Genomic DNA, 20,846 nt, shown 5'->3' with positions numbered 1-20,846 from the left:
GTGGGAAGCTACTTGCTGGACCAGCTGTAGTTTCTGGTTAGCTTTAGCTAGTAGAAAAGCATGCATCACGATTGTCAGAGTTCAAAACAATTAATTTTCTCAGTTAATATACTCAATCTCTATGGACACAGAGATCCAGAAAGCAATGGTAGAGAGCGCAAGAGTGAGAAAGGCAGCAAATAAAAGGCTTTAAATAGCTTCCTCCCCCTCAGTAATGTTCACTTAAGCTTTCACATTAGGTCAAGCTTCAGCCAGTTGTTTACTTGTTCTCACATTTATTTCCTGCTGGACCCAGATCATTTATGAGATACATCAGAAAAAATGTTGACAGCAAGCTATAACGGCAGATATAGCCAGTATATTCATTGTAATAAAAGTGGAATAGTGAATGATTCCTCTTTTAGAGGAGCAAGATTTTGAACTATATAGCATCTTGGACTCCTCAGAAACAGAAATGTACCATTACAGCTCCTGCTGCTTTTCTTAAAACAAACTACCGAATCTGAATCAAAGCTATGTAACTCAGACTATCCTGTCAATTAACTTTACTTTTGACCAAAAGAACAAGGATGTAACAAAATGAAATTTATCTTTTGATACGCAGAATACTAGAGAGAGTTCCTATGTAGATAAAACTGTGTTAAGCTTTAATATTTATTTTAAATTTCTTATCTGATTTGCATTATCAGCATACTATCCAAACACTTACCACAGCAAAAGGATGCAGTATTTCAAATTTTCACCTTCTATCTCCACAGAACTGTGGCAACTATCTCTCTATCCTGAACTTGCAAACCTTACGCACCAACCAAAATATTTTGTTTTCCTACCTGATGTACTGGTACATGCTAGGCCTGTTCACCCTACTGTCCTCAGTTACAGCTGAGAAATTTCATAAATTGTTACTGAACACTGAGTGCTCTAAGTCCATTTCAGTGCAAAGTTAAACAGAAGAACTTAAACAAGTGTCAGTGGTCATTTAAAATTAGTCTTTATCTTGCACCAAAACAGATATGAAGCACTGAAAGAATATCATTACTAGCTGACGGACAGCAAAGGTTTACTTCCAGCTATAACTGACTGAGCAGCTGTAGTAATTTTTCATGTAAAAAACCTTAGATTATTTTACATCACTATTGGCAATCTTTTATTCACCACAGGCTAGAACAAAATGCAAAATAAATTCATAAAATACTGGTCTGAGGCATTAAAAAGCTGAAACAATCTTAACCAAGCAGCTCAAGCATGACAGAAACACTATTAGAGAAATGTTTTAGTTTTTTGATGGGCATATCAGGCCCAGTCAGCATGGGTTTATGAAAGGCAGGTCCTGCTTGACTAACCTGATCTCCTTCTATGACAAGGTGACTCGCTTAGTGGATGAGGGAAAGGCTGTGGATGTTGTCTACCTGGACTTTAGTAAAGCTTTTGACACTGTTTCCCACAGCATTCCCCTGGAGAGACTGGCTGCTCATTGCTTGGACAGGCATACTCTTTGCTGGATAAAAACTGGCAGGATGGCCGGGCCCAAAGAGTTGTGGTGAATGGAGTTACATCCAGTTGGCGGCCGGTCACGAGTGGTGTTCCCCAGGGCTCAGTACTGGGGCCAGTTCTCTTTAATATCTTTATCAATGATATGGACGAGGGGATCGAGTGCACCCTCAGTCAGTTTGCAGACAACACCAAGTTGGGTGGGAGTGTTGATCTGCTTGAGGGTAGAAAGGCTCTGCAGAAGGATCTGGACAGGCTGGATCGATGGGCCGAGGCCAACTGTATGAGGCTCAACAAGGTCAAGTGCTGGGTCCTGCATTTGGGTCACAACAACCCCATGCCACGCTACAGGCTGAGGGAAGAGCGGCTGGAAAGCTGCCCAGTGGAAAAGGACCTGGGGGTGCTGGTCGACAGGTGGCTGAATATGAGCCAGCAGCGTGCCCAGGTGGCCAAGAAGGCCAACAGCATCCTGGCTTGTATCAGACACAGCGTGGCCAGAAGGAGTAGGGATGTGATTGTTCCCCTGTACTTGGCACTGGTGAGGCCGCACCTCGAGTGCTGTGTTCAGTTTTGGGCCTCTCACTACAAGAGGGACATTGAGGTGCTGGAGTGTGTCCAGAGAAGGGCAACGAAGCTGGTGAAGGGTCCAGAGCAGAAGCCTTATGAGGAACGGCTGAGGGAACTGGGGTTGTTTAGCCTGGAGAAAAGGAGGCTAAGGGGAGACCTTAGCACTCTCTACAACTACCTCAAAGGAGGTTGTAGCCAGGTGGCCATTGGTCTCTTCCCACGCAACAAGTGATAGGAGGAGAGGAAACAGTCTCAAGTTGCACCAGGGGAGGTTTAGATTGGATATTAGGAAAAATTTCTTCACCAAAAGGGTTGTCAACCATTGGAACAGGCTGCCCAGGGAATCGGTTGAGTCGCCATGCCTGGAGGTATTTAAAAGACGTGTAGATGTGGCACTTAGGGACATGGTTTAGTGGTGGAGTTGGCAATGTTAGGTTAACAGTTGGACTTGATGATCTTAAGGGTCTTTTCCAACCTAAATGATTCTATGATACTGTGTTAAAATAGGTTGCACCCAAATAAAGCAGCAGTTTGGAAATGTCTGAAGAAAGTACAGGAAACCACTTGTAAGTAATTCTGCAGTTATCACATCTTGAAAGACAAATTTGATAGTTGTGGTGGGTTAACCTTGGCTGGCTGCCAGACACCCACCCAGCCACTCTCTCACTACCCCTCCTCATTGACGTGCTCTGCTTTGGCCAGTGGTGGGCCCATTTTGGAGCCAGCAAGAACTGGCTCTGTCTTACATGGTGGAGCAGCCCCTGACCTCTTCTCACAGAGGACACCTCCTTGCTACAAAAACCTTCTCATGTAAACTCAATACAATAAAGAATATAATTTTAGCAGATAAACACAAACCAAAAAAGCTCATAGGAAGAACGTGAAGTTACAAGGTCAAACCGAGGAAATTATCAAGTGATGGCACTAGTCAGAATACATTAACAAACCAAACCAAAACTGAACACTTTTCCAAAAAGAAATGTTCTAGTTTAAACCAGAATTCAAGTAAGCACTGTAGGCTATGTTATGCAGAATATCAGAACAAGTGATCTCCTTCTGGTGTTGCCTTCTAACCACACAAATATTGTTCCTTTCTTACTCTTTAACACTGCATTACTTTAAAGTAATCTGTCAGCACTTGTCTTGTTTCTTCGCCCTGTGTTAAAGACAGCAGAACCTTGCATGATATGAGGAGGAATCAAAAGCAGTTATATAGTGTAGGCTTTTAATCTCTTAATTGTTTTATCAGCTTAAGAGTGACATCTATTACTGGTATGTTTGAAGACAAGCATTGAAAAGGCAACTGCACTTACCTAAACTGGCTCTGTCCACAATTTCAGCAGAGAGAGAAACTGCTATGGCGTTGCAATTAGATGGAAGCAGCTTTGACCATTTAATCACAAGCTGAAGTCGGCGCAATATGCACTGCCAGCAGTTGAACCTGAACTGCAACCAAATGTGGAGTTCCAAAAATTGTGTTTTATTGGTAAGGCCATTTATCATCAGGCTTAACAGTCAGCTAGTACTCTCTAACACAAAACTACAGGTAAACACTAAAGTTGCCTTCGTGTCTGAGAAAAAGACACAGGCATCGCAACAAGAAACCTGAACTCACTGGTATCTTCACATTATGAAATTTTGTAAACTGCAAGTTTAACATGAAGATAAGGAACTTAAATTATCAATGAACCTTCCTGACTGTGATCTTCTCTTTAGCAGCAACCTCTATTTTCAAGAAGCCTGGATTAAGAATTCCTTTGATTAATGCCTCTCAGTTACAAGAGCAATGGAAACTACAGTTTCACAGCCCTTCCTCTCCCTTGATCTTCCCCTGAAACACTATTGACAGCTGAAAGCAGAAAGGTACAGGCTTTTAGAATTTACAGATAGCTGAAATAAAAGAAGTTAATGGAAAGGAACAAAAAAGGGATAAATAGCTGGTTTTACGTGTTCACTTGCTAGTTCAAGCTCAGAGTGACCACTCCATGCCTATGTGTGCTTCACTATGCGTTACTTCAGAGCTCTCTAATGCTTATTGTCCAGATCTGATTTACAGCAAACACTCAAGATCTACATTAATAGTTCAGCCTCTGCCTTTGGCTATTCCATCACTATGAAAGTTTCACCAAGTATGTTTCAGCATTTAGCATCTGATTTGAGGCAGGGAAGGGGTCTTAAGTCACCATCTAAATTGATGCCTACAGATAACATCTTCGAGTATCTCCATGCAAACATTTCTGGAGCCCTTAGCTTTGTCAGCTCCAAACCAATGAACAGAAGTTCTCTTCCACTCCAACTCAGCCAAATTCGCAACACAAGAGGAAAGTTGGAATCCACATGAACAGAGAAAAGACTTAGGAAACCCCTGGGCCTTGATGGACTAGCTTTGCTATTCTTGAATGAACTCCAATGTGACACTTCTAAACTTTTCAACCAGAAGCCCAGGAAGACGACCTAAAAATTTGTATCTTGGTTTCTTGGTTCTATGGAGAAAGGGAATTGAAAGAATCTTCCAGGCTAATGAAGATTTGTTATGCAAATAATCTAGTTTTACCCAGGTCAATAAGGAAAATGCAAAATGACTAATGCTAACAACAAAAGGGCACAGATAGATACTGCCAAGAAATCTTACGACAGTATGGAAGAACAAAGGGGATAGCTGCTGTTACACCTTGCATATCAGACTAGAAGGGGAAAAGCTATGGTGTACACTGCCACTCTGAAAGAATCTTATTTCATACAGTAAGCACACATGTGTCTGCAATGGAATCTGTGTGGAATTTAACCATGACACAATCCTTTGCTGTGACATGACCACAACTGACACCTTAACTATTAATAAAGCATACTCCGGAACTCACAGATGTAAAATATTTTCACCTATGCACTGATGAGACTAACAGAAGCCAACGGAAGTGCTTTGTTTGCTGGCACTAGAAAAAGTGGACAGTTAAAGAACTACACGTTTTTTAAGGTTTGCTAAGCCAAGAAAAGAGGAGCTCAACCTCCCTTCCTATTCAGGAATGCTCTAACTAGCCACACCTTACTATCAAACCTTCGCAGTCCCCAATCCAATTATAATTTCTACCATATTCAGCTTTATGCTTTCCACAGAAAAGCTCACCTCATATTGAAAATACTAGGTAGAGACTATATCATACAAAAATACTAGGGAAAGCATAAAAATTCATCAGAACTAACAGCAGGATACCAAGCCAGACAAGAGAGTCAGTGAGAAAGAACTTCTCTCAAAAACATCAGTATCCTAGATTGCACTTAATGTCAAGTAAACCTAAACAACAAAACAGTGGCAAACTGCCTGTACATTAAGTGATATCAGTGTGCTACAATATTGTGCTGTCTGTCTATATTACGACCATCTTTTACTCACAGTTTGTGGGTTGATATCATCTTCTCCCATAGGTTCATCCACAATTTGCTGTCCATTCTGTAAAAAACAGACACAGCAAGTTACCAGAAATGCTGAATCCAAGTACAGAAATAAATATATTGCAGATGTGCTTTTATGGCATACTACTCTGCAGGATCAAGTGTTCTATTCTCCATATTCTTTAAAAAAATAATAAATCATTGAAAGTAAACACAGAAGACTGCATATTGCTGGCATGCAATGCCACTCTCGCTTTGATCCTCATGTATTATCAAACTGGATGAAGTCACAGTAACAAGAACGAACAAAACATCTGGCATTTGAAGCCTTACTCTACACAGCTAGACATTATTTCCACTACTACAACTTCTGCAGAAGAGTTAAACCTGATGAAAACTGAACAGCAAAAACCCACAATAAAGAACAGATAATCAAGTTCTAAGAGCAAGACCTTATGCAACAACAAGTCCTTACTCTACCATGACTACTTCAAGAACTTTTATAACTAAAATATAGCCTTATAAAAATTATGAACACAATGCTAATTTTATTAGCCAGCATTTACTACTTCCTCTACTTTTCTAAGGACCATTTTAAAAAGCCATGCAGGAACAGGCTTTTGAATTTGAGATTTAGCTATACAGATTCAAAAAAAGCTTAAATACCTTGTTGGTCAACAAATGCTTTCTTTTTCTTGTCAGTGATACTATACTTGGAGAATCTCTAAGAGACATTTTTTCCCAGAAAGACACAGAACGACCTTGCTTACAGAACTAGCATCAATATTAGCTTATTTGTAAGGAAAATTACCTATTTCCTAACTTATGGTACAGGTTGTGACCTGGGCCATTACTTCTTAGTTTGCTCCTAAAGTTTAACAGCAATTCAATATGATTTTAGAAACAAATGAAAACCTGTTAAAAATGGTTACACATTACCACTGGAGGCAGAATTTAAGTTCATTTGTGCATTGTTTCCCTAGAGAACACAATGCCTAATTAATCTTTTTTTTTTCAGAACTTAATTTACTTAAAACAAAGTTACATGCACGTATGGATACATGTTTTCTAGATGTTGGAAAGGCAATAAAAGCTGCCCAGAGATTCAGAGATTTTAGACTTTAGCTACACCTGCCTTCCCACAGTTCAGTTTTTCAGCAGGCTTCTTACGTGGAACCTTCCTAATATTTTTTTCTAACAACTTCTGATTAATATAGTCTTCCAGTTTGCACATGACTAGAGGAAAATCTTTTATATGAAGTGACAGATTAAATCCTAATAACTTATGAATTCTAATTTTGAAATATTCAAATACATTGAAAGTTCGATCTCAGGTGATTACCAGCTCTCTACTAAGTTTTCTCCTGAGCATTTTTTTTTTTTTTTTTGCTAAAAGATGCAGCGGGATAAAGCTAAAGTCTAACAATTATGGATAGCCCAAATATGACACAGGATTTTTTTTTTTTTTTTTTAAAGGGATCTGGAGGGGAGAGGGTTCGGCTTCTTATTGTGTCTCCAGTGCAGAGTTCTAACACATGGTAATTCTGCCATTTTCTCTTCTTAACTGGCCTCAGGAAGATGCTAGAGACTTCTAGTACGACTCTAGTCTACTCTAGAAGTCATCTTTCCATGAGGGAGGATTAGTAAGAAATCAGATTCACATGTTATGAGTTATTACTGAAGTGAATATAATCTTTATAAGCTGTCTCAGTTAACAGTCAGCAATACACCTTCTAGATGTACAGCTAAGGGTAATTTCATAAGATGATGTTCCAAAAAGTCTAAATTTCCTTCACTGTAGCACCTTTTACTTATAGTGTACAGGCAGTGAATATTGTACTATCCTCCCTTAAGATACATAAAAAGTTGAAATTATCAAATAGAAGACCATAAAAATACCAGCTTAGCTAAGTAACAGAAATGAGTGTTTTTAATAAAGCCTGTTTACAAGGAAGCATATTATGTATACATATATCATTACCGTCAAGGCCACAAGTCACATACTTTCCCTTGTCTCAAATCTACGGCATATATTTAAATTAAATTAAGATTTGTATTTTAGCTACACATCTCTATATTCTGTTCATGTTACAAGATAGCTTCCAAAGTATCTCGTCAATAGGAAAAAATGAGACGAGAAACAGTAGAACAAATAAGACAATTGACTTTAGCCGGAAAGGAGGAGTCTATAATGTCCTAACAAGTAATGATGGCTAAACTCTGGGGCCTAAAACAGGGCAATCTGTGTATCAAACCCATGTGCTTTAAACTGACTCCACATGCAGATTTTCAGAAATAGTGATTCCTGCTACAATCATGCCACTGAATAACAATGTACGTTAACTGCAGGTTAAAGTAAGATTTTACTACACACTAAGCTTTAAGATTTCATGCTTACTATTCTAAGGCTACTGAAGCATAGTCAAAAGTAGAACACACTATCAGAAGTTTGAGACAAGACTCTTTTTGAAAACAAAAAGGCGAGGTCAACCTCTGCTTTTAAAAAGGCTCTAATCTTTAACCTCACTGACTTCTTCGACATTTTATCAGTCTACCAGAAAAAAAAACACAGCAAACTTTTGCAACACAAACAAACTGTTTTGTACAATCTGGCTTTCCTGTTTAATCCTGTATTGCTTTCAGTTACTTTTCAGTTGAATTCAAGCAATGCATTCCAAACACACTTATTGGAACTAGGAACGAACTCAAGAAATCAGCATGTGTGCCATGTGGTTGTGTCTGAGCCAGATCACTGGATTAGCAAGATCTTTTTAAATAGGTCTAGCCAAGCAATGATTATGCTAAAGGAATCACTGGATGGTAGAACCAGTTTTTCTCAGAACAGTCTGAGCCATGTAAGGTAAAGAAGAATATGTATATATGATTTATGGTTTGCTGGTATATGATACTATTAAATGGAAAGCAGCTGTGTATTCAGAAAGTCTACAAAGCATACTGGCTTTCGTCTGACTTAAAATGTAAAGCCAAAAGGTTCCTATCGGAAGTGGCAATATTTAAACCACTGTGGAGCGAGGAGGTCAGCAGCATGCTTAAGAGGTGACCAAATGAAATAGGTTCCATTTTGCTGGGTGTAAACTCACTCTAATGTTTAAGTAGAACCGAGGGCATGTCTCAATAACATAACAGATTGGGACTAGATATAATAGTCTGATGAATACAGAATAAGAGAAGCCTGAATATATCTTTCACATGTACAGATTGGTCTAATTCAAAAGACAGAAACTCTAGACCTTGATTATTCTTCAGCCGCACTCCTCCTGTACTGGGACACTAAGCAAGCAGAAGAGATCAAAGATCTGGTTACTTCCAGTACTCTGGCTCCAAAAATAGAACATATTTCATATTTTTCATAGAGTTCATATAGAGAGCTATATGAAAAATAACAGAAAAGGTCCACAGAAAGCTTCTACTTACACCTAAACACATCAGCAATCAATTTACTCCATGAAAGGAGGGTGCACATCCGTTATAAAGGTAACCTACAAAGTGCTCTTCCAATCCACTCAAATTCCATTTCCTATTCTGTTTTCCAGTAGAAGCAGTCACATTAAGTTAGCTACAAATTTCACTCCCAAGAGCTTTTAAACTTGTCGCCACATTTCACTAAATTGGTAAAAATTAATACTTAATTCAGTTGAGTTCCAGCAGTTTTCCTGAAGGCACATGGACAGGAACACAAAAGATATCCTACAGGTTCCTTAACTAAGCATGAAGCAGACAAACATCAGGGAATCTGCATCAGGCAGCTGGTACAAGCATGTCTCCCATATGAACTGACAGAACCTCAGACACAAAAGTCAATCAACTACAAAACAGGAAATCAACCATCAATATTTCTAGCAATCAAAAATTACAGGTTTAAACTCTTAGGATATAATCAAGTATTTCATTTTCCTGGCAAAAAAGACAGTTTAAAGAAGGATTATTTTGATTTTTAAAAATTCAGATTATTTCACTTCTTGACCAGTAATGCGCACCTCTAAACAACTGCACTGGAAGGGCCCAAAAGGTAGCAAGTAGCGGCGCACATTAAGGTATTGGTATTGAGAAAATATAATCATACTAAATCCTTTGCAAGACAGGAGTACATCAAGAAATGTAGCCCACATCCCACTCACAATCAACTAACCGCTTTTTGTGAAGCAGGGAATATCCTTCACTCTACACACTACAACTATATATTGATCTACAGTCTTAATGTCATTTGTAATTTTTTTTTAAATTATGTTTCCAACATTTACTGCAAGAGATCCAATTCATCACAGAAGTCTGGCAAAATTGTACTATCTTGGGCAACTGCACAATAAAGCTAATGCAATGCTATTCCCATCTATCCTTCTAATTAGCACTGGACCTACACAGGTAATCTTGTAAAATACACCATCTAGCATCCATAACTGCAATTTGAACTTACCAATTTGGTGCAAATGTCTTATCTGACTAATAATGTCAGGTACACATCATTCCCATCACACAGGTTTTTTTACAGGTATCTAAACCACATTAATTGAAATATTAAGTGGATAAATCATTATGTTTGCTGTAGTACTCATTTTTTCCTTTTTTTCCCACTAGTTTCATCAATAATATTACAGATAGCATACACTTCAAGTTTTTAGATTTAGTTCAGTATCTCCATTCTGACATTCTGTTTGCAAACAAAGTTCTGCTAATTTGGACTTACCATGCTGAACTTTATGTTCTTTCCCACAGTTTGACAGATTTTTTTTTTTTTATTTCTGAGGGACATAAGTTAGTCCTCAAAATTTCTTTGACATTAGACACCACCAAATATCTTCTTCCACATCCAAAACATCTCTGCTTTGCGTTTAGACTATTGCTAGAATATTTTGGGAGGTTTAAGTAGCCTCTCTGCCAAATATTTAAACTTTTTTACCCAGCTATGTTTGTTGGGTATTTTAAAACCCCTTATGAATTTAATACCAGTTATAGTTTTTGGTATAATTCTTCCACCATTAACCTCAACATTTCTTAATTATTAATATTGGGCTTGAGCATGTAAGTTAGCAACCAGTCTTTATACTATTAACAGAATTCAGTATATTATATAACTAATGACTTTTCCATGTAATTGGTTCCTTTTAGTAGAACCATACCCTCCAATTAAGATATAATAATAAAAGTGTTATATTCTTAGACTTAACAATTGGACAAATCAAGAATTATGAACTGCATATCAGTGCAGGTGTTTTGGGTTTGTGCGGCAAGGTTTTGGTAGCGGGAGGGGCTACAGGGGTGGCTTCTGTGAGAAGTTGCCAGAAGCTTCCCCTGTGACCAACAGGGCCAATGCCAGCCAGCTCCAAGATGGACCTGCTGCTGGCCAAGGCCGAGCCCATCAGTGACAGTGGTAGTGCCTCTGGGATAACTTATTTAAAAAGGGGGAAAAAAATCCCCACCTTGGGGCAGCTTTTGCAGCTGGAGAGAGAAGTGAGAATATTTGATAGGAACAACTTTGCAGACATCCAGGTCAGTGCAGAAGGAGGGGGAGGAGGTGCTCCAGGCACCAGAGCAGAGATTGCCCTGCAGCCCCTGGAGAAGACCATGGTGAGGCAGGCTGTCCCCCTGCAGCCCACGGAGGAAGGATGATGAGTAGAGATTCCACCTGCAGCCCACGGAGGACCCCATGCCAGAGCAGGTGGAGGCACCCAAAGGAGGCTGTGACCCTGTTGGAAGCCCATGCTGGAGCAAGCTCCTGGCAGGACCTGTGGCCCCGTGAAGAGAGGAACAGGTTTGCTGGCAGGACTTGTGACCCCGTGGAAGGGACCCACACTGGAGCAGTTTGTGAAGAACTGCAGCCCATGGGAAGGACTCATATTGGAGAAGTTTGCAGAGGACTGTCTCCCATGGGAGGCACCCCATGCTGGAGCAGGGGCAGAGTGTGAGGAGTCCTCCCCTTGAGGAGGAAGGAACAGCAGAGAATGTGTGATGAACTGAACACAACCCCCATTCCCCATCCCCCTGTGCTGCTGAGGGGGGAATAGGTAGAGAATTCGAAAGTAAAGTTGAGCCTAGGAAGAAGGGAGGGGTAGGGGGAAGGTGTTTTAAGATTTGGTTTTATTTCTTATTGCTCTACTCTGTTTTGTTTGGTAATTAATTAGACTTTTTTCTAAGTCCAGTCTGTTTTGCCCATGACAGTGATTGGCGAGCAATCTCTCCCTGCCCTTACCTTGACCCAGGAGCCTTTTGTTACATTTTCTCTCCCCTGCCCAGCTGAGCGGCTTTGGGGGGCACCTGGCCTCCAGCCAAGGTAACCCACCACAGCAAGATGATGTTTTGAGTACACAAATAAGCAGACAAGATGTCTGAACCACACCATTTAAAAATCATTATCTAGACGTTTTAACATGCCAATGAGTAACACAGGCGATGATTTAACTACGCTTTAATTATAAATTTAAATAAATTACTTGGATAAGTCTGAAGTTTCTCCCAGGTAATTCCTAGTTTTCAGCTACCAAAACTTTCAGATTTACCCAAGAACTTTTAAACACAGTTATAGGAGTTAATAAAAAACTCCCCCCCCCCCCCCCTCGCTTAAACCTTCTGAAATAAAGTTTAGGATACCAAAAATAAATATTTCAAAACACACAAGAACTTTTGGTATTATTCATTATTTAGTCATTAAAACACTGGCCACATATAGATCTGAGCACTTACACTGGGTGTTTTCAAGGGACTCTCAACTGACAGATAAAGCTCAAGGTGTGATCCTTGAATTGAGTAAAGCTGTAACAATGTTTCTGGCTTGTTTCAAAGTAGCACAGAATACAGTATTCCCACTGAAACATTCATAACAAATTCCCTGTTAGCAACACAAGGCACTGCATGGAACTACATTCAGCAAAAGCCTTTGGAACTGTACACGCTCAAACTTGCTATTCTAAGCAGCAATGAGCTACCCTGAGAAAAAATTTGTAGGTTCACAGAAAAATAGTTGAAAATAGACTGAGAGGACCTTGAGAGGTCATCCAATCTATCTCAGTGCACCAAAGCATGATCAGCTATTCCTACAACACTGCTCGCAAGATGTTTATGTCTAATCCCTTCTTAAACCTTCGGTAATAGAGTTTTCATAGTCTATTCCAGCGCTTAATTAAAATAGAAGGCTTTATTAGGATCTGAATTAATGACTTGTGCCCCAACTCTTGAGCTGTGAAGCCACACAGAGACAAAGCACTTAACTAAATCCTGACATGATTAAAACTTATTATATCATAGAATCATAGAATGGTTTGGGTTGGAAGGGACCTCAAAGATCATCTAGTTCCAACCCCCCTGCCAGGGGCAGGGACACCCTCCACTAAACCAGGTTGCCCAAAGCCCCATCCAGCCTGGCCTTGAACACTGCCAGGGAGGGGGAAGCCACAGCTTCTCTGGGCAACCTGTTCCAGTGCCTCACCACCCTCATAGTGAAAAATTTCTTCCTAATATCAAATCTGAATCTCCCCTCCTTCAGCTTAAACCCATTACCCCTTGTCCTGTCACTCCATGCCCTTGTAAACAGTCCCTCACCAGCTTTCCTGTAGGCCCCTTCAGGTACTGGCAGGCCGCAATTCGATCTCCCCGGAGCCTTCTCTTCTCCAGGCTGAACAACCCCAACTCTCTCAGCCTGTCCTCATAGGAGAGGTGCTCCAGCCCTCTGATCAGCTTCATGGCCTCCTCTGGACTCCCTCCAACAGCTCCATGTCTCTCCTGTACTGGGGCCCCCAGAGCTGGATGCAGTACTCCAGGTGGGGTCTCACAAGAGCGGAGTAGAGGGGCAGGATCACCTCCTTATGTAAGTAGTAGTAGTGAGCTATCATCTTAGACTTCTTTAGCTGTTCTCTCATTGCATCTATTCAATACATTTTGCCTACACTATGTTAAAAATAGTACACACCAGTATTAAAAACTCCTTAAATGTTTTGAATAAATAAAAACTCCTACAGATACAAGTCTTTATTTTTGAAACATAAAATTACTGCAAGCATTTCTTTTATATAAAATGTTGTTACTTCAAGTTCCATTAATTCCACATAATTTATTGATCAAGGTGACTGACTTCTTCCTTTGCAGAGTTTTAAAAGAAACAGCAGGACATTGAAACTTGCTTCTCCGTAGACAATCAACCTCACATATAAGCCATTAACATGCAGATTATTCAGGTACAAAGCCAAACTTCCTTAAGTTGGGATACTTGAGCAACTATGTGATTTCGTAAACCTTGTCTATTTTACACTACCACTTTCTTCTTATCTAATATGACTCAAGCGTATAGCTTAACAACAGAAAAGCAGCCCCCTTTCCTCCACTTCAATGCTTTCCTTGGCACTGGCATTTGTCCAGGCCTGTGCCAAATCAGGTCAGAAAAAAAGTTTGCAGATCTCAGGGAATTTAATTCTCTGAATTAACTCAGCTTGAAGTCAGACAAGTGCCACAGCATTATCCAAGATGGCAGAAATATAGCATAAAATCTTTGTGCAGGCCAACAACTTTCTGTAGCTGAAACAAGCTCCAAATTGTGTATGTTTTTTTTTTTCTCCTGAACAAATGAAAAGACAGGGAAGTGAATTTTTTATTTAGTTCCCTATCTGTATGGGTGGTAAATTATTACACAACACATAAATTCAGCAGCCTTAGTAAAAACAAAAATAAACCCAAACAAACAAAAAAAACCCCCAAACTCAAACAAAAAACCCCAAAACACACCACCTATTCTCTGTTCATCTGTTCCAAAGAGGAAGAATAAATACACATGTAGAAATCACTTCAATATATCCAACCCCTGCTGCACTCATGAAAATAAAAGAAATTCCTCTGCTCACCCACATTATCCTAAGAGTGACTCTAGCACCTGACAGTATACAAATCTTATTACCAGGACTGTATTTGCATGAGAAGGCAGGTATGCTTCACTGTCACTGCCTCCTGCAGACCCAGGCCCACTGAAATGCCCTGCGCCTGCCTGGCCTCCTTCCAAAGGGGACTGGGGCACACGGGAGTATGTGCCAGGTCCTTACCCCACAAGTCAGGGGGCAGCCAACGGGCACAGCAAGGCTGCGTGCTGCAATTCCTTACAAAGCAGACATGGGTTTCTTAGAATCTCTTTGCATGATAAATGACAAAGGTTGAAATTTAATATTGAAGTCAACTAAAGCCATTACTCTTTTATGCTCATTTTGCTTTTTAGCTATTTTAATAAATTCTACTAAGGAGCAACTTCACTATTTTCCAAAATTCAGGATTTCCAAGGTGACTATACAACAAACATCAACTGCTGGAGGCAGGAGGAGAAAGACTCCCTGTTAAGTGAAAAAAATTGTTTAACATACAAGTCTAAGTTCTAACAGTAACTAATTTTGGCAATCATGTTATGTAAGGAATAATACAAATAATATTTATCACGGTCTGATTACACCCTGAAACCACCATCTTTTGTGCCTGTGGGACAAAGATTTTCTTTTCCAAAGCTATGTTTTTCTGGACATTTAAAATCACAACAAAATACCATTTCTTCACATCTTCTGTATATACTTAAACATTAACTGTTATGATAAGTTAATGATTCAAAATAAATGTTAAATGGAAATTTAATTAATTAAATGGAAACTTAGAAATTATGTCAGAAAACAGACCTAGGCAATAATAATGTATTTAGAAGACACATGCTACTTTTTACACAATTGAATTGCTTCACTCAATAAATAAATAAATGGGGAAAAAAAGCAGCAGCACATTTCCTCCAAAAAGAGTTAAGTGGGGCATTAAGCATACCACGGGGGGTTCCTTGCATCAAAGGGAACATATGGTAACTGTTACTGATAAGAATGAGCTAGCAGTAACTTTGTGGTTGAGCCACTGAAGTATGTCCCTGGAAATCAGAGTTCATCTCCTAGCTCTAGAACAGACCCCATGAACTATGCTAGATGGAGTTACTGTTGAGCCTCATTTCCCCATCTGTTACACAGAATTCCCCCCCCGCCCCCCGCGCATTTCCAATGGGTGAGGCATTTAATCTTATTTCAGAGAATAAGGAGAGAATAAATAGCACAGCATCATGTATGCAAGCATATAGCACAATATTTGGAATAATCAACTACTCCAGTTTGTCTAAACTTAAAAATTCCCTGAAGATTCTAACTTCTCCAGTTTTACTGATTAAATTATTCCTGTCTTGGAAGCCACCAAGATTGAAAAAACAATTACAAGGTTTTACTCTTGTCTGAAGAGCTGCTTAAAAGTTTCATTATTGCAATACTGCTAAGAATTATATTTGAAAAAAACCCGACCAAACCCCAAACAAAACCCCCCAAAACCACAAAAAACACAACCCCAAAACCAGTATCTTGAATGAGTTCTTAAAGATGATAGATCTATCAACTGCCAAGTTCAACCAACTCATAAAGCTAATATTTTTGATGTGCAGAAATAATTAAACGCCCACCTTAGTATCATTGTGAATCCAAGTCAAGCATTTCAAATGACAAACAACTGCAGTTAGTGTGACAGATCACAATAATTTCAAAGACAACAGACATGCCTTTAAATATGCCAGTCTGGTTACATCTACTTTGTGTTAGGTGTCCCAGCTGTGGCAAGAAATATTACATGCACTATAATGAACTGCCCACGTCAGAAAAAAACCTAACGGAACAATTCAAGAAGTCAAACTCAACACCTTCCATGAGGAAACCAAGAGCTGCAGAGCACACACAATAGCACATGAAGGTACTGAATTCAGCAAAGCACCTGCCCACTCCTACCCTACCCAGCTGACAGCAGGACATCAGTACGATGTCACACAGTAGAAGTGTGTTAACTAAAGAACAGTACAGATAAAATTATACCATTAAGGATCTCAAAAAGCTAAAGAAAAAACCCACACACTTAAACTTCTTTCATGCAGATGATATGTTTCTCAAGACAGTATTTACATATATATAACATCTCTTATCTATCAGTCATTTGTAGAATACACAGTATACTACTTATTTAGATGAGAATTAAATTGCCAATTGCCACTTTTAACCCAGTGTAAGAAAATGTCACTCTACAAGTCTGTGAAAAACCCAGACTTCAGAATACACTGTACTGACAGCAGGCATTTATGAGAAGTGATAGTCGAGTGCTGCAAAGAATTCTGCCTATAATGGAGATACGATGGATAAGTCTTCGAAATCCACATAGATCAGTCCATTTAGGTGATTCCACTTTGGCTTTGAATTGTTTACCCATGTTGGCTACATAAGAAATGACTGTAAATAGTCTTTGTTCCTGTGGAACAGAAGTACAACACTGATTATACAGACTAGTACAGAATGTAAAGAGACAATCACAGCCTCATGGCTTCTGATGGCAAGACATCTGATAAATTTCGAATTCTACACCAGAAGTATAGGTTGACATAGAGAATGTCACATTGACATCAGAATGGAATTACAAAGCAACAATTACGTTATACCAGATTCTTTAAAGCATCAGCATGACCTTTAAATGCTAGCACCCCTTGTCTTGTGCAAGGTTCAAACAATTCTAGATAGGGAAGATAAAACAAGGAATTCTGCAAAAAGGGATTCATACAATCTATTTAGATCCCTAAATAGGTGATCACAAATCCCCTGTCAAGAGCAGCTGAAAAAAAAAGAACTTTCTCCACAGTCAATTTAGAGCACTTAAATTAAAACTCCTAAAGATAGATGGCACAAATGCTTCCCAGAAAGTCTAGCAAATGGCATCTCCTTATGATGGCCAGCTATTTCAACATACTGGTGTCCAAAATTTGGCTGCCATAACTGTATTCATTCTCCTCCAGTTGACATTAATATGTGTAGCTGGGTATACAGATCAAAGGATCAGGCTAGTTATTCAGGCATTCAAATACAAACTCAAATCATCAATAATTAATTTGCTTGAAAGCAGATGACTTGAAAACAGGCACATCCTCACCACAAAAAACAAACCTATGCTTGTTATAAATCTTGAGTAGACCTTGAGTCAATAAAAGACAGCACCATTCCACAGGCTTTAAAGGTGTTGTGATTTAAAACATGAAACTTTGAAAACAAAACAAAAGCACATTACACTGTATAGACAAATTATTTTAAATAGAGTGTAACAACTTTACACATTGAAAAAGCTGTTACCAACCTATTTGTACCTATAGAAAAGGAAGCCCCGCAACTGATATCTGAAAACCATAAATCTGTATTTTATCTTAAAAAAAAAAAAAGTTTGCATTATTACTTAAGAAGGACCATGTTCTACAGATCTGCTGTCCTGTACACCTAAGTTACAGCAGCTGTCTTCCAAAGTAATGCTAGCTAAAGACATTCTATTCCTTCTACTAAATTTGCTCACACATCACAGCAAATCACCTCCTCCGTGGTACCACTATAAAACCAAATACAGGACTGCACTGGGAAACAAATAAAGAAGTTAACCCAATATAAAACCTTGCAGAGTTTTTAAGACAAAGAAAGTGCCTGAGCTGAGTTTTAAAGCTCAATAATTTGTAATTCCATGTGGATAACACAGTGTTACAAGAACTATGTCAGCACATCTGAAATGTTAGTGGGAACTCTTTACTTCACTATTACATCTAAAGATATTATTACTATCAAACTACGACTGAAATCACAATGAGTTTTCAGGTGGATGTAAAAATATATTTGCCCAAGGATACTCTTGCAGGATAGGGTCTGTAATTAGGATATTGCTATGCTACAGATAAACACAACTCATGCAAATTGAAAATGTAAGTTATGTATTTAGGTCATTTGTTTATGTATTTGACTTAAACTTATCTGTTTTCACTAAAACATCTTTTCTTAAAAACTCATTTCAGGTAAGCAGCCTTTCTAAGTCTACCTTTTTTCTGTTTGAGGTTCATCTGAGAAGCTTTTACAGGTGCAGTCTGATCTTTTCAAGAACTGAGTGTTTATTCTAGACTAGGGCCTCAGAGTGCAAACCTGTCAGTTCAGTTGCTGTTTCATGTTTTGTTAGTGGTCCTACAACAGTTTTTGGTGATAAACTGCTGTAGACTCATGTCAATGTAAGTGTTCAACTATTTTTTTAGGTAGGGGTAAAATACACTTGTTTCAAGAAGTTTATGACAGTTTAAAAACAAATCATGTCTGAAATACACTAAAACAAGTAACAAAGTATAATTAGTCATGCACATACATGCATTTCAAACAACAACCTATTTTGCTGCCTTTCCAGCACATATACCATTATTGAAGTTACATAGACCACATGCAGTGACCATGGAAGACTAAAGTAACGATTAAGAACTTTCCTCTAAATCACTAGTTTAAGTGGTCTTGCAGGAACATCTCTCCTACCACCTTCTCCCCAGCCCCCCAAGCATCACACTACCACTGTAGTTACTCCCCATTAAAAAAAAAAAAATCATCTAAGATCACCAGTTCAGAAGTCAGCAAATAACCAGCAAGAATTTTACAGTAACTGGCAAGAATTTTAAAGACATCTATCTGCCTGTCAGATGAGAACCGCAGATTCTTCTGAGCCCCAGAGATGCAGTCACTTTAAGCAGAAGGAAGACAAAACAAACACCAAAAAGACAAATACTTCTGATAATGCAGAAACTTTGCATTGGTGTCTCTCTCTCTTTGCTCCGCTCATGAGGGAATAAGTCCTAACCTTGCGACTAAATGTTATTAGCTGGCCCGAGTCCACACTGTTCAAGATCAGCATCACTTTAAGCAGCCTGGCTGCGTATCAGCTGGAGCAGATTCAGGTAGAAGCTGCACTGTCAGAGGAAGCTACTTCTTTTCAGACGGGAGTCTGGTCGCAAACTAGCACATGCACTGTGGGCTACTAGGGAATCACGGAGCAAGCACAACTGACTGCGTAGGTGTAGTGTTTACATAGATCCAAACCAACACAGTAGTACACTGTAGGAAAAAAATGAAAATAACTGAAGGCATCTATGGTCTCGGAGAATCTAATACCCAGCCACTCTCATTATCTCAGCCTGGGAAAGCTGACACGCGTCCTGCCTAACAAGGACAGGAGCACAACACGAACTCCCCGCTACCAATAGCAGGAAACCACACCGCGCTGCATCTCAGGGATGTTCCCATAAACGCCACCAAGCACAAAGCGAACCATGCAAAACGTCCCTGCGGTTTCCCAAACGCTTGCGAAACTGCAGAGACAACCCCATCCTGCTTAGATAAGGGGGCAGCGGCACCCGGGCGGGACGGCCCTTGGCCGCCGCAGGGGGAGAAGCGGTAAGGCGAGGGCACCGGGCAAGGTGAGGGCAGGCCCCGGCCCTCCTGGCCCCCTCACCCCGGGTCGCGCTTGCGGAGGCGGCGGGGCCGCCTCGGGAAGGGAAACTCGCCGTGACAGTAACCAGACACCGCGCTGGAACAAAAGCGCCCGAGTCGGCCGCCGCCGCAGAAGCAGGTTACTCCCTCCCAAGGAAGGGGGCGGAAGGGGAGGGAGCCAGCCGGGAGCAGCCCGGTCCCGCGAAACACGCCCCGAGCCCCGGCGCGGGGGAGTCCCGGCCGGTCCCGGCGTGAGTCAATGCCCCGGAGAGGAAGCAGCGCGCAGGGGCCGGCCGGGTGGCAGGCGCCAACGCTCAACCCCCGCTGCCCGCCCGAGCGGCCCGGGGGCTCGGCGCCTCGCAGCGCCCCAGCCCCCCGCCGGGCCACTGCCCCCCGTTCCCCTCCCGGCCCCCTGCCCGCAGTCGCAGCGCTGTCCGCCCCGAGCGCCCGCGAGAGGAAACTCTGCCTGTCCCTTGAGCGGCGGCGGCAGCGGGACCCAGGTCCCATCCCCTCCCCGCAACTTTCCCCACAACAACCCCCCGCCCGCTCCGTACCTCGGTGCTGCTCTCGGCTGTGCTCTCCACAGCCATCTTCTGCCAAGGGTCCGCCAGCTGCGCCAGGGGCATCTTCCCCACCCGGCTCCCGCAGCCTCCACGCTCCGCTTTCCCGCACCCCGGCGGCGAGGCGGGGACAGCGAAGCAAGCAACAAGCCCTCCGGGGGGCGCGGGACACCCCGGTTGGCTCTAGCGGCGGCTCCTACGGCGAATGCTGCCCGCTGCCGCCGTCCGTCCGTCCGTCCTTCCCCCCGCCCCCTCCCCGCTGCCAGGCGGAGCCGCGCTTCCGCCCTCCCCCCGGCCCGCCGCTCGGGCCCGGCTTCCGCTCACAACATGGCGCCCGGGACGTACCTGCCTGGCCAACGGCGCCTGCGCGCGTCACGGGCGGGCAGACGGGTTCCTCGCCGCTCGCAGGTGCCGGGCCGGCCCGCGAGGCGAGGTGGGGCGGGGCGGCCCGCTGCGCCGAGCAAGGCCGCAGGGGATGGGGACAGCGAGGCCCGCCCGGCTCAGCGGGAGGCGGCGGCCGTGCACG

General features: G+C 41.4%; 1 protein-coding gene across 2 annotated transcripts in view; it reads right to left on the bottom strand.

The window, feature by feature from the left end:
- Positions 1 to 20,577, bottom strand: part of RPS6KA3 (ribosomal protein S6 kinase A3) — an 83,735-nt gene extending 63,158 nt beyond the window's left edge. Inside the window, exons 1-2 of one of the 2 annotated variants that reach the window (XM_054822425.1) lie at positions 20,315 to 20,577; positions 5,450 to 5,506 (exon numbers count right to left, since the gene is read on the bottom strand). In XM_054822425.1, coding sequence (XP_054678400.1) covers positions 5,450 to 5,506; positions 20,315 to 20,386 — 129 coding nt within the window. In that variant the 5' untranslated portion in view covers positions 20,387 to 20,577. The remainder of the gene's footprint in view (positions 1 to 5,449; positions 5,507 to 20,314) is intronic. The other variant, XM_054822433.1, reaches the window with a different exon arrangement.
- Positions 20,578 to 20,846: the final 269 nt, after the last annotated feature.

Source organism: Grus americana, chromosome 1 (genome assembly GCF_028858705.1).
Source record: "Grus americana isolate bGruAme1 chromosome 1, bGruAme1.mat, whole genome shotgun sequence".
Taxonomy (NCBI): domain Eukaryota; kingdom Metazoa; phylum Chordata; class Aves; order Gruiformes; family Gruidae; genus Grus; species Grus americana.
The sequence above is the reverse complement of the archived record's forward strand: the minus strand, read 5'-3'. Positions and strand labels throughout refer to the sequence as shown.